The sequence below is a fragment of the Eurypyga helias genome, unplaced genomic scaffold (assembly GCF_000690775.1).
Source record: "Eurypyga helias isolate BGI_N326 unplaced genomic scaffold, ASM69077v1 scaffold14659, whole genome shotgun sequence".
Classification (NCBI taxonomy): domain Eukaryota; kingdom Metazoa; phylum Chordata; class Aves; order Eurypygiformes; family Eurypygidae; genus Eurypyga; species Eurypyga helias.
In genome coordinates, this window is record NW_010274132.1 from 1 (window position 1) to 18,426 (window position 18,426).

General features: G+C 39.9%; 1 protein-coding gene across 1 annotated transcript in view; it reads right to left on the minus strand.

Moving 5' to 3' along the window:
* Positions 1-48: 48 nt before the first annotated feature.
* Positions 49-18,426, minus strand: part of LOC104515667 (ran-binding protein 17-like) — a gene marked incomplete at its 3' end in the record, with an annotated part of 58,777 nt that continues 40,399 nt past the window's right edge. The window contains 5 exon segments of the mRNA XM_010159727.1: positions 49-139; positions 1,206-1,315; positions 2,321-2,487; positions 9,135-9,273; positions 10,440-10,654. Coding sequence (XP_010158029.1) covers positions 49-139; positions 1,206-1,315; positions 2,321-2,487; positions 9,135-9,273; positions 10,440-10,654 — 722 coding nt within the window.

Here is an 18,426-nt window from a genome sequence, read left to right on the forward strand (position 1 = left end):
GCGCTGCCGTGTCTTGGGAGGGGAACCGGCGAGCCGAGGGAACGGTACCCGACCGCTGTCCCCCGAGTGCTGCCGGAGCGTTAATGACCCAGCTCCTTCCCGAGGTCCAACTCGGCGAAACGTTCTAACTAGTCCGTACCTGCAGTTATCGCCGCGTCAGTTTAGTTTAAAGAGCTGACAAACCGCTCTAAACCCAAAGCACAATTAGTCATTAGGGTCTAGTTTTCCAGCGCTGTTAAGCAATTTGTAACCCATTCCTTTTAATAGGGTTACGCATTACTTAACCGACACAGATGTCTCGAAAACTGAAACCGCTGGTTGGGAAGCAGCAACCTTGTTCATTAGCTTCCATGATAGTCAAATCATCTATAAAAACCAGTGTTTAATGGCCAGCCGATGAATAATCAATGTCTCACTTTTCATCCGAGTGTGAAAGTGAGAATAATCTAATACACCGTCCCCCTGGTAAAAGGCGAGGCCTTGGGTTCCGTTTCTATTCAGGGCTGATTTATAACCCAATGGAAACCTGATGTAAACATATGATCAATGAGCCCCATCATTGCTGATAATAACCCCCAACCGGCCCACTCCCTCATCTCAAAAGCCATCCCTTTAGGCTATTAGTTTCGTCCAGCTAATCCTCTCTACTATTTCTGCCTGCTGCTTTTACCTTGGCCATCCGTTCAGTCCAGCAGACTCAGAAGTAATTTTATACGCAGCAGAGAGCGGGTGGAATTGATTTTTCACTCAGTGCTCAGTTCCCATCTGAATAATTATCAATTTTACTGCCTCATAAAGGGAAGAGTCAAAATTTCAAATCAATTCAAAAGAGCTTCTGAGACTACAGAAACTGTGCATGAGAATAAAGGTCAAAGTTGTCAGTGACCTCGGGAGATGATGTCAGATATTAGTACACTGAGTAGTTGACATCAGAGGCACTCAGTATGATATGACTAGTGCTAATGCAAATCATATTTATGCTGACTACTGGAGACCAGCCATTAATATTTAAAAGAGTATGTGAAAGCCAGCATTCAAAATAAATGTAACGTATTCCGCAGAATCTGAAGTTAATAAAGACGGATCACCACCTAGTCATACGCTGTGAAGTGAAAGATTACTGAGTATTAACAGACAAAGTATTACATCAAGGTTGCCACAAACGCAGGGAAGTCCAGAGCCCAGACTGCTGTTCTGTCCTTTACATCCCAATCACCGCACGCACAGTGCAATACCGAGCGATCTGACGTACCCAGATGCGGACCTCATTGCTGGTTTCCACGAAACCCCTGTTAGGCAAGTAAAACCTCAGAACCTGTAATCTGACAAGGGAATCATCATATTCTGATAACGATGCCAATAATAAACATCATTAATATTCTCACAATATGCTATACACTGCCAGGAACAGGTATATATATACACCATCAGTTACTTTCCACCTTCAGTTAGAACAGTAAACAAACAAGACCAGTAACTGTGTAACTGTGTGCCAGGCGTTTTCCAAATGACAGCGTACCTATTAGGGAAGCATAAAGATGACCACACAAGTCATTTGCATTTTGTTAATAACTTCCGTTTTCGTTAAAAGCCTCCAGACCTGTGAAACATGTCTCCTAAAATGGCATCTTTGCAACTGCATTAGGAATTCAGAGATTCCTGTAAATATGCATTTTCAAATAGTTTAATGAGATTTTAAGGAAACGTGGAGATGTATAGCTATGAACATCCTGATCTCCCCATAATGTACTTGGGCTGTGATAAACCTGATGGAGCCAGGAAGAACAAATCTCTCCTAAGCACTGCAGCGGCCACTTCCTTCTCAGAAGCATGAGATTTAATTTCTATTGTATTTACCTTTAACAGAAAAAATCCCACTGAGTCACCTACTGCAAAATAAAATATTCAAACTCGATAGCATACAGCCATTCAATTTACACATTTCATCACCAAAATGTGTGGCTCAATGCCAGAATTTGTCATTCTTCCTCCTAAAATACTTGAGAGCTTTCTTCCCCATTCGTCTACAGAAATATATTGAAGATCTCACACACCGCTTTTTATGAGCAAAAATGAAGCACTAAGTTTTAAGATACTGTACAGCCAGTATAGTATGTACACTTTTCAGCATGACAAAAAAATACCTTTGATCCTTGGGTGTCATGAGCTGCTGGGGGTTGCGAACCAGTGTAGGGAGGTTTGTTGTGTTACTAAATACCCAATGATACCCTGGTGTTCAGTCCCACAAAAAAAAAAAAAAAGAAGAAAGAGGAAAATTGAGAAATGTAATAATACCCCACAAAAAAGACTGCTATTTCACCTGCTGTAGAACTTCTGGGTTCTGCTGCATGAAATGAAGCAATCTCTGTCCATCCTGTGAAACGTCTCTACATCTCAGAGTCTTCTTGCCTTCTTTAGCGAGGTGCTTGAAGAGGTAGGTGACAACGTAGTCTAAACTAGCACAACAGCTGGAGGAGACAATGGTATCTGTGTAAAAAACAAAACAGTTTTGAAATTGTTTCCATGAAAGAATAATTCATCATGACATTTATAGTACTTGGAGAGCTCAACTTTAATCATCTCTTTGACATTAGGCTAATCAATACATCGACAAGTCTATTTTTGATACATGAATTGACTAGCTTTGAAAACTGCTTTTATTAACGCACAGAGGTATTAAACCTTTGCTTTTGAGTAACTAGATAGCTCCAGGTACCAAAGATCCTATGAACTCCAGTGAACTTCATTCATGCTGTACAAATGCAGCTGTCCCTCTGTGTACTGGGAAGTGCAGGATGAGGGTTGAGATTTTTCTGGTTTTCAGTTTCCCATTCAGAAGGCTCCAGATTCCTGGAAACTAAAATTCTGTTTTGTTCCTGAAAAGGCAAGGTTATGTCAAAGAGAGCTGTTGTCTAAGTTTTTCTCAGGTAGTGCTTCATAATGTTTCTCTGCTCCAAATAGCTTAAAATCAATGTCAGGTGGCAAACAATGAATACGGGCCACTAAAGGTAGTAAAAGGGTCATCACAGAAAAGCTAGTTAGTAATTCTGCTTAACAACTAATAATTCAAGTAGGTTAAAGCACATTAAATATGGCTGGCCACAACAGCAGTCACTACCAAACACTTCATAGGCGTCCCCAAAACTGCAAGTCATGACAGCAGAGAAGGATTTGAGGCCTGAGCAACCTGGCCTAGTGTAAGGGGCTTGGAACTGGATGAACTTTAAGGTCCCTTCCAATCCAAACCATTCTCTTATACTGTTGAAAAGCAGAAGCAAAAGTACTTCGTATCTTTACTTACTGTTTCTATAAGCAAGGGAGATTAAAAGCTTAAACCTATTTGCAGAGTAAGTACGCCTGTGTGATTTGTGTAAGTTATTTTGCTGATGGGTGTTGCCTGCTGTGCCGCTGCTGTGCAAGAGGATTCCGCTCACTTCCATGCGTCAGCATGGTGGTAGCCGTGTGCTGGCCCTTGGTTCTCATGCACGCTCCCCTCGTCTTCCTCTGGAAAACAGCAGTGCACCCTTCCCCCTGCCCAGCTGCCGTCTCCTTCTGGCCTGACACCCGAGATACTCCTTGGCCCCAAGACCAGTGACTGCGACTTACACGCTGACAACCGTGCGGCCTCCCAGCTCCGGCCCGGTAGTGCTGGCCAGAGCCATATGTAAACAAGTGCCTCCCTCGCAACGCCAACCCCGACCGAAGCTCCTTGTGTACAGGCAGTGGTTTAACCTGCCCGGTGCAAGGTTTAGCCCTGACCGATGTTCTTTGCAATTTCAAACATCGTATCCAACTGAGTGGAGCATTTAGGACTCCATCCTGTTGCCACTGACTTCAGGTAGCACTCGTCTAGGCCTTTTATAGTTCACAGTATTTATTTTAGATGGGCCACTGGAGTAAGGGATGTGTGGGGGTTGCAAAAGGAATTAAACTGTTAAAATGCTCATTCTGAGGGAAAAGGGATTAGAAGGATCCAATTAAATGTACCTTGAATTCTTTAAACTATGCTAATTTGGAGGCCTGCCAACCTTGCAGTGTTCATTTAAACACATCCCTCTGGACACTGAAGTATTTTGATCTGTCTGTTTAACTCCTTAAGCTCTGTGCTGGCACTATTAACCCTTCACCATCTACAAACTAATTGTATTTTGCTAAGCGTTTTGAAATAAACACTGAAGAAACATCCATAGGCAAAGAAGATCCAAATGGTCTCCCAACACTCGGTCTTCCCAGGCAACCAGCTGGCACTGAGAGCGATCTAACAGCTCCCCTCGGTCCTCACTGGACCCGTGAGCTTCCTAGGGCTGAGTTCAACAGGGCGGGAAGTTCAGACTCGTTGTCTTAACAAAGCTGGGTCTAGAGTTAGGGTCTTACCTAAAGACCACAGGATCTGGCACTCCTCGTGCTCTCAACCAAAACAGTCCTGCATATAAACTAGAAATGCAATTCATGGTGGAATTGAATCACCATCAATAACAACAAGTGAGAGATTTGAAAATACATATTTCATAGGAGGGCTCTGCTGTATTTCTAAACCAGTGCTTAACTCTATTTCTTTTTAAATTGAATAACACAAAGTAAATCACTATCATCAGTTTACAAAACAGCAGTAGTTCTAAACATGCTGATACTGTACAAGTAGATATTTTACATTCGACAGTAAGTGATTTTAGCAGGACAGCAGACAGGTCTATGCTATCATTTGCTCATGAGAATCTGATATGAGTGTTAAGAGCTACTTAAATTTGCCCATAACTATATATCAAATATGCTTCCCTATGCTCATTTTTCCTTTTGATTGCAAGGATATAACAGACAGGGAGCGTCAAGCAAACTCCCTTGAATGACTCTTCTGGGCATGTGGAACCTTGTGCTGGAGCAGAATAGTGTTCTCACTAAATCTTAGTGAGACAAGTCAGCCAACCAAATAAATAGAACTAACAAGAGCAACAAGGAACTACCAGTTCTGAGCCATGGACAGAAGAAATGGATGGAGAAGAATAAAGATAGAATAATAAAAGAAACTGAGATAAAAGCTTGGCCTAACCAGGAAAAATGCAGCGAAACCACATTTCTCATTTCTGGTCAACTCAGCTCTATCTTTGGATCACGAAGCAAGCAGGCTGTGGTCACGGAAGATGCCAAAACCAGCTCTGTGTGCGTCAGCATGGATCCAGTAGCAGTTCAGCAGTTTTGACAAACAAAACTGAGCTCTCTGGACTGACTCGCTGGCTGGTAAAGGGAAAAGGATGGTGACTCTGGCACTGGTCACCACCACATTCAACTAGATCTTTCAGTTTCTTCTTCACCAGCATACATTCAGTTCATGTTTTGGGGGCTAATTTTACATGCACTTTTTTATCTCTGTGTTTTTCCTTTATGTAGGGAATTCCAGTCAGACAGTAGCTCAAGTAACTGGAAGTTGAGCATAGAATCACAGGATGGTTTGGGATTGGAATGGACCTTAAAGACCACCCAGTTCCAACCCCCCTGCCATGGGCAGGGACACCTTCCACTAGACCAGGTTGCTCCAAGCCTCATCCAGCCTGGCCTTGGACACTTCCAGGGATGGGACATCTACAGCTTCTCTGAGAAACCTGTTCCAACCTGACATACCTGGCGTGTATGTCAGAATGGGTTCCATTATTTTTAAAAAGCCAAAACAACCTCCAAACAACCTGAGGAGGCCTTTTGGTCTCAACAATATGACAACAGCATGCTGAAGGGGAATTATTTTCAGCAGTTTAATGACAATGGTGAATCTCTGAAAATTAAAAGATTTTGGTTTGTTTTCACATAAAGGCAAAGAGAGGGAGTTAAGAGGTAATTTCCTTGTCCATCAATTGCTAACAGTTCAATACTGGCATTATTTACCTCTGAGACTAAACCTGGAAAGTAAATGGATTTAGCAATTTAACATCTAAATTAGGCAGCAAGACAGAAAAAATGTTTCACTTTTTCCTCAATGAATAGCGTACTGCACTATTAATCATATGAGAATTAGAAAAGCTTTGCAGAGATTAGTGACAACATGCCAGGCAGACTACATTAAAAGGCTCCGATCCACTGAGTCAGCTGTGAAAAAGCCAGGTAAACACTTTAGGAGAGAACTACTGGAGTGTTTATCCTCGCAATAAAAGCTCAGATGAGGGCTTCCATTACAGCTGATTTACAGCTAGGCGCTTCCGATGGACACATTCTTGCGTGGTGTTTATAAAGCGTGGAATCAAGCGAGGTATTTACTCAGCGACAGAATGAACACTCCTCAAAAATAAGGATTTGGGGAATGTTTATTCTACAGCTGACAACAATGAGAGTCTCAAAGGTTTCACGTATGTAAAGAGAGCAAAGAAAAAAGTCAGACACCTTTTTCTGGGAAACAGAAGTGATCTTCTGGTATTTAATTTTTAAAATAAAAAGGCAGCTATTTCATTTTTATAAACATTTCTGAAAATGACTTGTATGTTCTAATCAGTTTAAAATACAATTCCCCCTCAGATGGCTTATAGCCCTGAGCCGTACTATTCTGGGATGCTCCTGTGGCACTGACATAATGCAGTGAAAAAGGCAACGCTTGGAACTTCTTACCCATTTTCCAAGGACAGAAGGATCTATGTGACCAAGTAACACATAAGAGAAATCTGTATTTCACTGTCTGACAATTGGAAGTGACCCAAATACCAAAATTTTAAAAGGGATAAAGCATTTAGAAGAATGACTCTTAAGAAAACACAGTGACAGGTAACTAACTCTTGAGATGATTAAAAATGAATAAACTAACATTAAGAGCTATAAACTGACCAAAGAGTAGTTCACCTGGACGTGTCATCATAAGACTAAGGAAAATTATTCAGTTCACTACAAAAATAAACCTTCTTGAACACAAATGAGGAATTTAAATGCTGACATCAATATCAGTTCTTGATACATGTGGTATTAAAACCCAAGATATTAAGGAAAAATAATCACTCTACCACTTCAACATGAAGGATTAAAAAAAAAAAAATTCCAGCTGAAGTCATGGAAAGTAAGTATTACTTTAATGTGCAAGAGAGAGTAGGGGCTACATAGGCATTTGGCCCAAATAAAAAATTGTTTTGGAAAGATAGAGAATGCAAGTGGAAAATGTAGGAAAAATACCAGTGGGATCCTAGAGGGGGTGGCAGAAACCAAATGTGACCATCCTCCAAGTCCAACCTACTGCCCAATACAGGGTCAGCATCAGAGAGGTTCCTTAGGACCTTGACGAGTATCTGGGAATATCTCCAAGGATGGAGATTCCACATTCAATATGGAACCAGCCAGGTCTTACTGACAGATGGACAGATTTGGCAAGTGTCAGAGCCTGAAAAACTACTTGAGTTTGAAGGAAATCAGAGGAAACAAAAAAAATGAACATGAAATTGAGCATAGTAGCTTTAGATAGACTGCATCCAGCCTCCAGTGAAGTCAGGTGAAGTTAAACATTCCTAAATGCTTGGTTTTAGTCTCGTAAGTTTGTATTTAAGGACCTCAAGATGAACTGAAGGTGAGCATCGGCTAAGACAATCTATGGTTTATAAACATGGAAAAAAGGGAACCGTTAAAATTTTTGTGGATGCTTTTCTCAGCAGAATATCAGCATTTCCAGAAAATAAAAGTTTTCTAAGAAAACAACTATGCTCCTAAAAAACAGTAATTCTTCAGGATTAAACTCCCAGACACTTAACTAACTCCTCTTACACCTCCTCCCCACCTTGAGCGACAGCGCAGCACTTTCGGAGAGGAGAAGATAAACATGAGACATGAAAGCTGAAGCTTATATTGCTTTTATGTTTTCTTCCCTCTCTTTTACATTAATTCAAATGGGCTTCAAAGAGAAGGTTAAACTTGGTACGCTAGTGAATTATCAAGATGAATCTAACCACCACCTCCAGTGGAAGCGATGTGGAGTGATAACAGAGAGCAGGACCAGGGCTTGCTCAAGTGGCAGCTGTCAGTCAGGCTAACAGCCAGCACAATATGCTCATTTGCAAACAATCAACAGGCAGATCCCAGCAGGAAGTGCTGTACCACCATTCCAGGTAACAAAGCACTGAAAATACCTGGGAGAAGGTGGATTTCGGCATTATATAACAGAATTACTGGAATACTTCTTTGCTACTGCTGCTTAGCTACTCGCTACCCATTTTCTCACTTAGAGTAGTCTTCCTCTTGCAGCAAAAGCTGCTACCTCTGTTGAACACAGCAAATGCTTTGTCAGTCTCTGGGCATTCCCACATTCCTACGGGCTTTGACTGACACTTGATGGTAGTGAGAAACACCGGCTATTACAGCCTAACATCTAGACACACTAATGTTCTATGCTTTTTTTTTTTTCCTTCCTTAATAACCACCCTAACCAATAAATACTACCCTAAGGTTTCAACAGCTTCTCAGCCAAAAATGGTATAAAAGCTTGAGTATCAGAATCTAAATCCATGATCTATTTTTTCCTTCTCCAAAAATGCCCAGTCTCCTCCTCCATATTCCAAGCGACTTTAAGCTACCAGCTCCCCCCCACTCCCCTAAATGTTTGGACAGTCATCTAGTTAAAAAGCATAAATTAAACCCTCAAGAGAATGAAATGAACTGCAATCCTACTGCTGTATTTTTATCATTACTCCAAGCACTGATTCTCCTCTAAAGTATATTCTGGAAGTACTGACTGACTAGTTTCTTTTCCCGTCAATAAAGATACCTTTAAATTTCTCAAATCACATCACAGCTGTGCAGAACAAGCATTATTTATACAACAGCTATGCTGATCAAATAAAAACAAAACCCCACAGATTCCTGTACACATTTTAATACATTTTACTTCTGAATAACAAATGCATGAATTTTCAGTACAATCCTAGTGGAGGCACATTAGTAATTTTAACCATTCTGGCTTGTAAAAAAGACAACTAAAAAGCACTACCTGCAAAACCCTACAGGTTAGATGTTTAAAAGAACATTAACTGAAACAGTCACATTCTTAAAACATTCAAAACGCAGCATCTCCCACTGTCACTTGATAATTTTTTTTTAAAAATACAAATAAATGTGCTTTGAAGATCCAAGATTCCTAAAAGCTTGAATTCTTTCTTTAGTCGAGGGTAACTAGTTCTTACCTACTGCAGTAAGTCCTTCAGATATTGAGGTAAGAATATAGATCAGGATGGGAGGTTCTAAAGTGGTAATGAAACTCATATGATCTTGGGTCAGACACTCCAAAAGCGGGTAGTAAGACTGGCTTAGTTTTCAATATTGCTGAAAAAGAGAGTACACATGCATAATAAGGATAGTTATTACTACTAATATTAACAACATTCACAGATGACAGAAGAATTATTTTACAGTTTTTATGATGTGATAAATTCTAATATTGCCATTAAAACAAAATATTTAGAGAGACAAAATATTTTCTTGTCTGTGGCAGATTCCAACTTTTCACGTTTACTACAGGATACGAACTCGCTATTAGTTTAAAATAAGCTCAGGATAATACAGTAATGCTATCATGCTTTGTCAGTCTACACAGCTATCAGTCTAGTAAAAGCAGTATAGCCTTCTGTCCAGGGTGTCAGTTTGACAGGATTACAGCCCATACCTTACCTCTGCAGGAAATCCTATTAAGATTTATCACAGATTTCCCAAATCATCTTAGAGATGGACTTTTCTTATGCTTAAGGGAGGTCCTGTAAAGGCTCTGCACAGGCAAAGGCACTGCTTGAACCCATCAGCATCTTACTCTTAAGGACTCTTATTTAAGGCATTTATTGTTGGATGATGGCTAGAATGTGCCAAATACGCCTGCTTCACTACACAAGCAATGGTCCAGTTTCAATTGAGAGCAACTTTTCAGTTCCAAGGAATTTATTTTTCTGGCGGGCATAAACCCGAGTATTAATCATGTTTAACTACCCTGACTTCCTGCAAGAAAATGAAAATTCTGAACTGAAGTGTCATGAAGAAAATGTCACAGCTCAAATTTAGGCTGATACTGCACAAGATCTTGTCTTCTCTCAGAGAAGTGGGAGCATGGTGTACTTTAAAATTAAAGTTTTGCATTTTATGGGGAATACACAGTGACAATTTACAGACTGAAACTAACTGCAAAGTGGCTGAATATGCGAGGAGGTTTTACAGGGCATGCAGGCAACCTCAATGGGTTTGCAAGTACAGAAAGGAATAAAACATTGCGTTTCTCATTTCCATGGCAAGCCTAGTGAAAATTCTGGAAAAGCTCCCATTTCACATGGCAGGTCCACCATACCTGCATTTTAAGTGTTACTATATAAATAAATTCAAGGAATTGAACTGAAAACTGCATTTGAGCTGTTCTAGATCCCTCTGTCTCATTATAACAATACAAAGCCTGTGGTGATGTTACTTCATATTTCACGTAAAGACTCCCAAGATGAGTAATTGCTTACTAGCAAGTCACTGTGGGATACTGAAAGCAGCATTTTGACAAAGGCCTGAAGTACATTGTCAAAGTGGTTGTCCCCGTACAACTTGAAGACGCCAAAGCTGACATAATTTCCACATAAGGCAGATTTGAGTGCAGAGTAACAGATGGAAATGCCCTTGAGTTTCAACGGATAAACCTGATCTTTTGACAAAGTCCCAAGAGAGAGGATCTGATTACCTGTTTTCATAAAAAGAAAGAAAGAAAGAAACTTATATAAACAGCTGCAAATCTAACATATTTTGATGGTACTATCTAAACTTATTTTTTGTCTTTATTTTCACTACTACTTGGAATAAAAATGGTTTCTGCGTTCGATGCAAAATATCTGTTAAGTAAGCATGACTAGAGCTTAAAAGCCACCAAGGAATTAGTATGCAAAACTTAAAATATAAGGTATGGAACTCCCATCACTGATGTACAGCCAGACCATGACGGGGTCTATCAGCATGAGTTCCTTAATCTGAACAGGGTTGCAACACATGGTTTTATAGCGTCTCATGCTGCAGCAAAGCCTGGTTTTGATCCATTACCATGACGGTCTCTTGGGATGGTTGCTGATGTATACACACACTAAATATATCCCTCAGAAAACAAGTATGTCCATTACAAAAGCCTCTATTTCACCAGTCACAGATGGGAATGACTTTTTAATTAAAATCCATGTTTATAATGTAAAAATAACAGCTAACTGTAAATATTTGCTGTTGCTATGAACAGGCAATAAATAGTGACTTGTGGATCCACTGCGCAGCAGCGCAGTAGATTCCGCTGCAATCCTCTGTACAAATCTAATTATTCACAAGGCCTCATTACCAGGTTTTCTAAGTATCTTGTAATAATTTAATGCTCATCTTCACAGCACCCCAGAGTTAGTTTGTCTTCATGACAAATTTTTTTTTAACCCGAAGTAATTAATGAAAGTGAGCTAAAACAGTAGAATGAACACAGCAAAGACTAAGTACATTGGTTCTACCAGGAAGTAGCCTTACAAGGCTGATCCGACCTGATGCCGACCTTGGCAAGCTTGGCCTGCACACAAACCAAGCGCCAGGTCTTCACTCCATTACTACTCACTATTCTTGGCAATTTTAACTAGAGGAAAATAACACAAAACTGTCCATTATTAAAAGTATTCCTACAAATAAAACCGCAACAGATCACATGCTTGGCTCGTCTGCTTTCAGTCTAACCTTGTTGTCACAGCTATGATGACAATTTGGGTCAAGGAGCAACAAGCAAACTGTACCTTAACTGTTCACAATTCCAAACATTGCCAGTTGAGAGTTATGGCAACTCAGTTTTGCTTTTATAATAGGCAATTAAAAAATGCCCCTACAAACTTGCCTGAGATCACACAGACCTCATATATTGCAGAGTATTGTTTAATATATATGGAGATATAACATTAAACTGGGTCTGCTTCCACGCAGCTCTCCTTTCTACCCATGCAAATTTCCATCTGCAAATCAGACACCTGCCTTATTATAATTCTTTCTCTTAATGTTATTGATTACTGACAATGAGGAATTTACATCATGTAATCAGAAAAATGAAGGGGAAAACCTTGCTTCTGAACACCCAACGCATCAAAGGATCACCCACTTGGTATCATTTAATGCAAAGAGGGAAAGGCATAAGTTACTATTTAAAACATTAATGTTCACAACTTGTAGCAAGTACAAGGCAATTTATCCATCAGGCTATAAAGGAAAAAGTAGATTTACCAAAAAAAAAAAAAAAAGAAGACTGAGTGCAATCAGGAATTGCTTAGAAGTAAATGAGGTCTGTAATAGGCGGGAATGTTGTCACTAGAATTATGGAAGGTAGAAGAATCAAATACTTAGGTAGGAATGATGGTCACCTACAATCAAAACCAAGCCCTCTTAATTAAAAAATAAATTTATGATTCAAAATACAGAATGGTTTTGACAGTGTAAATGGTCATACGAGCACCTCCACCACCCTGAATGCTGTAGTCATGAACACAGTGTAACTGGGGAAGAGGGTACAATTCCAGGAACTGCTACTCCATAGAAATTCATTCCAAATCACGTTAAATCTCTGTTACACTAAAAATGACCAGGCTCCAAAAGATGCTCTTTGAAACGTAAAACTTGGCAGAAAAAGAATGTCTTCTAGTGTACCTGGATATTTGTTTATTGTAATACTTTACATTGCTGAGAAATCACACTTACATAAAATGAAAGAAATTCCATTTAGCTTCCTACAGTGCCCCACTTGAGATATCCCAGCCAGGTCATCTTAATTAACATTAATCTTTTTGACAAGACCTTGTCTAGTTACGGAGAAGATCAATGAATTTCAAATTCTGTGAAAAAAATAAAATGCAATATAAAATTGTGTCTGTGAGATCACGTGGGCAGGCGCACACTAACCTGAATACCACCACGTAAACAGTGAAACTGCTGAAAAATCTCTACTTTAATAAGACAAATATATATCAGAAATAAGAAAAGACAAAATTCTGGATCCCAGAAAGTAACAGCATTAAGTTTATAGCTGAGCTGTCCAAGCACATTGTGAAATCCTTAAGTACTTGGTGTAATATACAACAACAGATGGAAAGAGCTTAGTAGTTGTCAACAAGGCAATTATGTACTTAATATGGAAATTAATTGGAAGAGGATGGAAAAACCAGAATGATGAGGAAAGAAGTTGAAAAAACACTAGGAATCCCGTAGCCTGGGAACATGAATTCTAGGGGGTATCCACTAATCCTGATCTACCAGTCTTATTAGTTTACCAAAAAATCACCCTATAATTACTACTTTAAATCCAGTGAAGAGCACAAAGCATTCAACACAGGAAGGCACGAGCCCCACTCCTGCACGCTGCTCAGCCTGGGCAGGCATGGCAGGAGAATTTGGTTCCTATGCCCTCTAATGAAAACACTGAGGGAGAAGTTGGGTCTCGTGCAAGATTAAAAGCTGTTTTTTCCAAGTGGCCAGAGTCCGCAGAGAACTGTTCTGTGTTCATAGGCTCATTTTAAAAGGGCCTAAGAGTGGGAGCAGCTGATTTCAAATTAGCAGCGGAGGTGAAAGACCACGCGGTGCCTGCTACCAGTGCCCCGAGCCATCAGCCGATGATTCAAGGCATGCAGGGCTAGAACAAAGACTAGTGTCTTAGCATTAGTTATTGAAAAAAATATATGAAGTACAGTGCTATGGCTGACTAGATAAAAAAAAGAATGATCTACTTGTAACATTTAGCAGGAGCTTCAGGGGAATATTTTTACACACCATGGATACTACTGAACATAAACTAATTTACTGAGCTACTTGGAATCAGGTCAAGAACAACTCCTCAGCTACTGAGGATATGCTTACATTTATAATCCCTGTAGTGGAGGACCAAAATACAATTTTATAAACTCCTATTGTTAAAAGAAATAATTTAAAGAAATTAAATCAATATAGAAGTGACCTTTGACATGCTGAATTTAAACATTTTGTTCAAAATTCATAGCTCCTGTCAAAATGAAAACTCTGTAGAGACTAATCAGTGAAGTTCCAGTGTTACTACTGAGTTAAAAATCAAATGAAAAAAAAAAATCCAACTTGCACCAATTTCTTCTTAATGTGGGAGAAATCACATCACACAATCTTAAAATATACCGACTTTCAAAATTCTCAATAATTTCCTTTAATACAACTTTTTGCCCTGCATGTGACAGCAATGTCACAAAAATTACAAACTCTCTGAGCCTCAGAGGTGATACAAAATTCTGACAGGAGTAAGAAAAGGATTTTCAAAGACACTAGGTGAAGCTGCTAGATGGGAAACCAGGGCTCGCATTTGCCTGACAACTGAAGCATTTCATTACCTGAAGACTCCTTAGTACATAAACAAAGGAGCTGGAAGAAAAAAGTGTGTGTAGGCAGAGGGGGAATACAAAGCCAGCAAAAAAAACCCAAGTGGGATGCTCTGACCGAAGAGAACATCACTGCGGCTCAGAATCCCGCAGGCAATATGCACCGGAGCTCTCTGCACAGCTCATAGCCTCACTCCCTCCTAGATGCGGGAGCATGTCAGGACAGGCAGCTTCCCCTTCTGTTCTCCTCCCTAATTGCTTTTACAGTAGAAGCTATAATACAGAAATGATTTCCTTATAGCTGAGTTTCATTTAAGCAGGGCTTGTTCTAGATTTCAGTCCAGTAAGTGCTGCGTATAACAATACAACTAAATCACGTTTTAACACGTGTGAATTAGATGGAGATAAAAAAAGATTCTGGCGAAATTAAACAAAGGCTGTGAAAATCTATCACATTTATAGAGAAAAAGTGTTTTTTGCCTTTTCCCCTTTCCTATTTTTATTATTCACCACTGCCCCATAAGGATGGTTTTGAATGTGTGCTTTCCAGGCATTCGGAATGCTAGGGCAGCATAAAGAAGTGGCCATACCTCGAAAGGAAATCATGGATCATAAAGAGGACAGCGAGCTTCAAAAACTAATCGTTTAAAGCTTCCACAACAGCAGAACATGCATAAACTTCTCAAATCAGCACAACGGGCAGGCATAGCACCAAGACACATTTGCCAAAAGGAACCGATTATGAAGAGCAATATATTCTGGAACCACAGTCGCAAGAGAGAGGACAGCAGACCAACGGCAACCGAGACCACCGCGTTCCACTCTGAAGCCGAGCTGCTGAATAGAATACCTGTTCTACAGCAAGGATCACTGCAACCAAAATTTTGAAGAGGAACTGTTAGCTTATGAAGTTGCTGGCACTGAATGGATTATCGCACTAAGTTTTGAAATCCATGTTACAGAAGCAATTTAAAGCTCATTAGAAATAATTGTGTCTGGCTACTGGAAAATGTGGTAAAATTTAATCCACATCCAAATGCTACCTGGGCTGTGAGAACAGGAAATTGTTTTGTGCTACTGTGGCTAACCTCATCCCTGACCTTGAGCAGTAACTGCTACAACAGCTGAAAGCTGAGGCAAAATTAAAAACTTACATCAAAGTATATCATGACAGAATGTAGATAAATAAAAACAGCATATTGAAAATATTATTTTTATGTCAGTCTCCTATAATGAAAGGGAAGAGGTTTACTAAAATGTAAAGAAACCACAAAACAAAAATAGATGGTCCCAAGATGCACTGAAACATCATTCCTATACAACTGGGAGTTCAAAAACACATCGTAAGGAGACTTGTAGATAGAGAATTAAAAGTGAAGTGTACCGGGGATGAAGAATCGTGGACTATACTAGTCGAACTCCTTTCAATTTTCTCCTCTCATTTGTTTATTCTAAATCACTATCAGTCAGAGTGGCTCTGGCGTAATGGACAAGACACAACGCCCCTTGCCAAGCAGCTGCAGAGTCCTAACAAGGATAATTGACTATCTAAGTGCTTTTTGCATCCTACGCCAGGCGTTACATCTTCTGAACATACAGCATTTGTAAAGACATCTTAGCAATGTCTTCAGCGCTGGATCAGTATCCGTGATAAATGAGCAGGCGGCCAGGACATGCTACTACTACCTTAATCGCAAAGTGGATCTGGTAAGTAGAATTAAGCACTCGCTGAAATGCTGATTTTAGAAAATACCAAGAATTCATATTTCAGATTTTCTTTGGTGACAAGTGAAGATGCTTAGCACATCCTAAAAACAGGCATTTTGGATTTTGTTCTGCTTTACCCTCAAAGATATGAAATCACTACAGCCTGGTCTAGAGGAGAAAACAGTAAAAGCTTTAGTTCAGAATGAAAGGCATTCCAAGCATCCATACTCACAAGGGCTCACATGCATTCACACCCCCAAAACAGTTCTACCCTCTTCTTCCCTCTTTTATTTTTAGATACAGAGAGTAAATTGCGGTACCCCTTGCACATAAATGGACACCACAGATTTTGCAGAATTGAAGGTGAAAAGAAAGTGACATCGTAGGTTACCAAGTGTTTGTTTCAAAACGTTATTCCCAGGTGACCAACTATACAGGGTTTTCACAAAACAAATCCACACAAATTTTAGATTATTTTCACAGTATGTCTGTGTTATCCAAACCTGCTCTGATCAGTGTAGTCCAGACTCAGGATCAACATTATGCCAGTGCACTGTGCTCGGATGTGTGTGAGAAGAACCACCTGATGCCACCACGCTTCAGTTACTGACTTCCTTGTTGACAGGACAGAGACGTATTTCAGATCACATTTTTACATCTCTATACATTTATATAGCAAGATGACTCCCACTAGTCCTAAGCCATAGCCGTAAATTTTCATGTTCAGTTTGGTGCAGGTGAAATTTCTGAAAATAATGCTGTTTTTACTAGCATTTTCTGTATATCGCTACATGGGAGAGAGGAGGAGGAAAAATCCTGTTCTAAAACAAATTAAAATTTCACTTACCAGTGGAAGTACAATACATTTAAGACACATCTTCATTTATTGTATGTTATATTCTTCTAAGAGGAGCAACCAGGCTAGGCTACACTGCCAGCAGGAGAGGGACCAAGTCTTCCCTTGGATTGCTGCTCAGCTATGGGAAAGAAACTCTCACTGTCCAGGCCATGGCAAGTAGAGGTGAGAGGTAACAAGCAGAGTTGGAAGCCTGGTATTCAGACAGGGATTGGAAGGAGAGCAAACGCAGTCAGGTCTCCAGGTGATGGAGCAGAACAGTGCAAGGAAGAGAGGAGGCTGGGCAGAGTGTACGGCAACGCACCTGGTCAATGGATTAACTGAAACCGAGACTGAAACGAAGGCTCTTCCCACACAGACAGTGCGATGAAGGAAAGAGGTTTCCTTTTATTTCTTCCCCTCTGACTCATGTCATCACTCTGTCTTTCTTAGTTTATAAAGGCAATTATTATAGTTTAGATTTCAATTAATCTATCTTGAGTGTCAAGTATCTTTTTGATCAACTCTGAGGAGCTCACTATAGGCTGCAGGAATATACAGGAGGTTTGGCTGACCTAGTAAGATAGGTATGCATTCATTCTTTTAACTGAATCACCCAATTTTGCAGAATGTGGGGCTGGAAACATTCCTCAAGAACACCAAAGTGAATTTCATGAACATCACTTGGTTTACTTGTTTATTTTTCCCCAGATATCTGCCAAGATTGCATATGCTTAAAAGTCAAATGCACTTAAAAAAAAAGTCATAGAGTATTATGGATTAAAGTTTTCCTTAAAAGGACAATTTAGGTATTAAGATATTCAGAACGGCATTTAAAAGTCCCTTAATATCAATATTTTTATAAGAATTTGTATGTTCAAAAGAGCATACATAACTGAAGTAATGAATCCTTACAACACATTTCCAGAAGAGTTATATCTTTCTGTACAGTGGAATGGAAATCTCATAAAGTAGTAATTGGCGATAAAAGCTAAAAATGTTAACAGCAATTATTCAAAGCTGAGCCACGGTGAAGGCCAGGCCAGTGTTGCCCATCTGTGCCAGTGCAGAGCCAGCTGGGTTATTTGAAATCTCTGCTCTGAGGGGCCAATTCATCTGACTGCACTGGGAGGTCTTTCACGGTGACTTTGCATTGAGTCCTGTCCCTGAATAAATATTGGCACCCACTCACAGAAAAGAAAACCTGAACAATTCCTCTAAATGTCCCACCTAAGCAGTGGAAAGATCACCAATGGGGACCCTTTCAGACACTGATGATAATATGAATGTGTTTTAAAAGCAAAATGGGAAAAAAAAACCCAAAACAAAAAACCATATATTGATTGGAGGCTCTCCTACGTTTGCACCTTTCCTCCACTTCCGGCAGATAAATGATTTTAAATTTTTCTTTTGGAGGGCGTTAAGAACAGCTCTCCTCTTAAACCTGTCTGGAGTGAAATATCACCTTTCCATAGGACAACAGTTATGAAAGAAACGGAAGAGAAGCGTGAGAGTAAGTTCTTATGGTGATTTCGCTTCCTTCTATGGCACACATCTCCAATAGATGCCACACTC